Raw genomic sequence first — 3,293 nt, forward strand, 5'->3', positions numbered from 1 at the left:
CAGCAATTCAAGAAATGTTGCAATATCTTTCCTCTCAGAAATTAGGGGATTGGAAACCCCTGTTTTAGGGGAACCCTCTAGTATAACACTGGATATAAGCAAAAAAAAAACAGAGATATCCAATAAAGTCAGGTAAACACATGCATTCATTATTAAAAATAACCTGTCAACCATCTGTAATGCATGTGGTGTGTTGTGCTGCTAAAAAAATATATAAATATTTGAAGCTTGTACTTCTACTAAAGTTATTAAAAAAGTTAAAAGGCAAGTCAATTATGAACACATTTTAATTTGCAATTATGGCCTTATTTATGGACTACAGCAACATTCCCTTCAGAATCACCAGAGGGTTGTAACTTTAGAGAGGTAAGATTCATTCATTTTCCTTGGCTTGAAAACATTTCAAAATGAGGCAAAACTAATAGTAGGAAAAGGAACTCCTATACAGCCAGATTAACCTCAGAAGTGGTTATGTTGAAACTTGAGCTGCAAGCTAAAAGATCAACAAACAAATTGTAATGATGTCATTAGCTAGCTATTTGAAATTGCTTTGCCAAATCAGTTGGTCTCCCTACAAATAAGTTACATCTTCTGAGGATAATCATACAACATCAAAATGTTCAAAGCCTCTCAATCTATTTATTTCCCTTTTTTTGGAAATATCATTGTATTTCTTTGTCAAGAAATGAATGTCACCCAAATCTGTAATGTTAAAATCCTCTGATAATACCAGCATTTGTCACATCACACTGGTCTGTAATGAAAAAAACAAATTTGCAAAAACAAATTTGTTATTGACTTGTCGAATATGAATTTGTCCTTAATTGACTTGTCTCTTCAGTATCTATTTGCAGAACAGTCTGTGGAAAAAAATGAATAAATGTTGTACTGAATCATTCTGATTACAGTTCAGTCACAGCTGAAGCATTTTCTCACACATCCAAAAGAGCAATTCATTGCACGATACATCATGCCAACTCTTCTTTTGGGAAGATGGTTTCAACCATTTCGCAACACAATCCTCCTCAATGCCGCCATCACTGTTAGGCTGCCCGCTCTCCCAGAACCCAGTGGTCAGTTCTGTACCGTCCACCCACATCCACTTTCCTTCTTGATATTTGTCAGTCAGACCGATCCAGAATCCCTCCTTCTTCAATCCGTGGATGAAGACCTGTTCCTCCAAGCTGTTTATGACCAGCAGGTCTGCGGTTCTCCCCACACAGTCCCGTCTGCTGTCCTCCCAGGTTTTCTTTGCAGTGGAGATGAAGTACCAACTGGAGCTGAAATACACCCAACCCTGTTGTATTTGTTGAGAAATGAAAGAGAGATTTGCCCTGAGATGTTCTCTCTCAGCCTGGAGCTGGTCCCTCTCCTCAGTCATGGCACTGTGTCTGGCCTGGGACTGGTCTCGTTCAGCCTGGAGCTGGTCCCTCTCCTCAGTCATGGCACTGTATCTGTCCTGGACCTGGTCTCGTTCAGCCTGGAGCTGGTCCCTCTCCTCAGTCATGGCACTGTATCTAGCCTGGAACTGGTCTTGTTCAGCCGTGGAGTTGGTTTCATAAAAGAAGATTTTCTCCTTCAAACTGTGGGTCACTCTGATGTAGCAGACTAACAGGCCTATGATTCCAGCCAATAGGAGGAAGGTCAACAGTCCCAGACACACGACACCAGTTCTGGTGGGTTTCCACTTTGTGCTCTCAGAACCTGGGTATGTAGCCAGTGGTATTCTCTTTGGGGTGAGGTCCTTTGTCTTATTTCCAGAGTACTGAGAATGAATAATGTCTACATTGGAATAAATATCTTCAATCCCATCTGTTGCCTCATTTTCTTCATAGTCAATCTCAAAATTTTCATAGATTTCATTAGACACAGCCATTGTCTACAAGTGTCTCTGAGAATGCTGCTGATAGACTCCGCACCCCAAAATGAAAGTTATAGAATGTTTCAGAGACTCATATTCTGAGTCAGTAGCATGAACATGACGAACAGGAAGACTCAAAATAGAGTAATGGTGTTGAACTGTGCATGATTATCACTTTCACAGAGAAGTGTGACCTCCAATTCCACATCTGTGTCTTCTAATATCTGGTTGGTGTTTGCTTTGTGATAGCATTTTTATTTGCTGTAACACATTTCCATTGAAAGAATATGATGATCTCTCCAAGAGATTGAATTCAGTAAAACCAAATTCGAACCATAAGAAAATCATACATACAGAACAGGGAACACAAACATATTTTTCCAGTTAGTGAAAAAATTATTTTCTGTTCTGTCAGATATTTAAATCCAAAGTGTTGACACCAAAACGAATCTGATCTGTTTTCACAGATGTGCACATTTCAGCCAAATCCAATTGCTACTATTCTGCCTGACAGTGTATGCACAGAGGGCCCCTGTACATAGGCATACCTGTATGTTTAGGTAACGGAAAGATTTCCCATTGACATAGTCTGCCTCCACAGGTCCAGATGGTGCCTGGATCCGCACATGGGTACAGTCTATAGCACCTGTAACGTGGGGGAAGCAGAGGATTACGTTAATACAGAGGCTTTTCAACCTGTAGGCTACTTTTATTTTAACTGTCACATACCTGCAATTGAAAAAAATGCCTCCTTGAATCTTTGTCTTTCAAAATTGAAAAGGGAAAGTGATGAAAATATTCAGGTACAGCTTTAGAGCAAGGCATGCCCTTATTTCCCGGCATGCAGTTGCCTTCACAAGATCTTCTGCATCACCAACACTGTACCAGAATGTCCCACTGTCAGGTCCTGGCTGGGGGCCTCTAGGCATCTCTATGCGCCTGGGGGCCACAGTCAGGACCTAACCGCAGAGGTGCCTCTAGGCATCTCTGCACTGCTGTTTTGGTTATCCCCAATTAGAGGCAGCTGAGACACTCAGCAGAGAAGCCCAGTGGAGAACTTCTGTCTCTGAAGACCCCTTATTAACTACACATAACAAACCATTAACAATGGAGTAGTTCATTGTTTATTCATAATTTATTAAGCGTTTATACAACATTTAGAAATATTAGTAAGATGTTAATAAACAATGTATAAATACTGTTACCATTGAGTCAATAATGATTCATAAGCTATATGATGATGTACTTGGTTATAGTTTTTTCATACTTTAAAAATATGTTTAGCAAGTTAAAGATGTTTCCTTATGGCCATTATAAACGAGTTGTAAAGGACATAATATGGATTTATGAACTCAGTAAAAAAGCAGTAGTTCCAGGTTGGCAAACTATTTATAAATATCCATCTATCCATCCGTCTTCTTCCGCTTATCCG

At 39.8% G+C, this 3,293-nt stretch overlaps 1 protein-coding gene across 1 annotated transcript; it reads right to left on the reverse strand.

Annotated features, from left to right (window-relative positions):
• Positions 1 to 269: 269 nt before the first annotated feature.
• LOC114828928 (CD209 antigen-like protein B) lies at positions 270 to 1,909 on the reverse strand. Its single transcript, XM_029114228.2, has one exon. It carries the CDS (start codon positions 1,874 to 1,876, stop codon positions 914 to 916), a length of 963 nt encoding a protein of 320 aa, XP_028970061.2. The 5' UTR covers positions 1,877 to 1,909; the 3' UTR covers positions 270 to 913.
• Positions 1,910 to 3,293: the final 1,384 nt, after the last annotated feature.

Source organism: Esox lucius, chromosome 17, assembly GCF_011004845.1.
Source record: "Esox lucius isolate fEsoLuc1 chromosome 17, fEsoLuc1.pri, whole genome shotgun sequence".
In the NCBI taxonomy this organism is placed as follows: domain Eukaryota; kingdom Metazoa; phylum Chordata; class Actinopteri; order Esociformes; family Esocidae; genus Esox; species Esox lucius.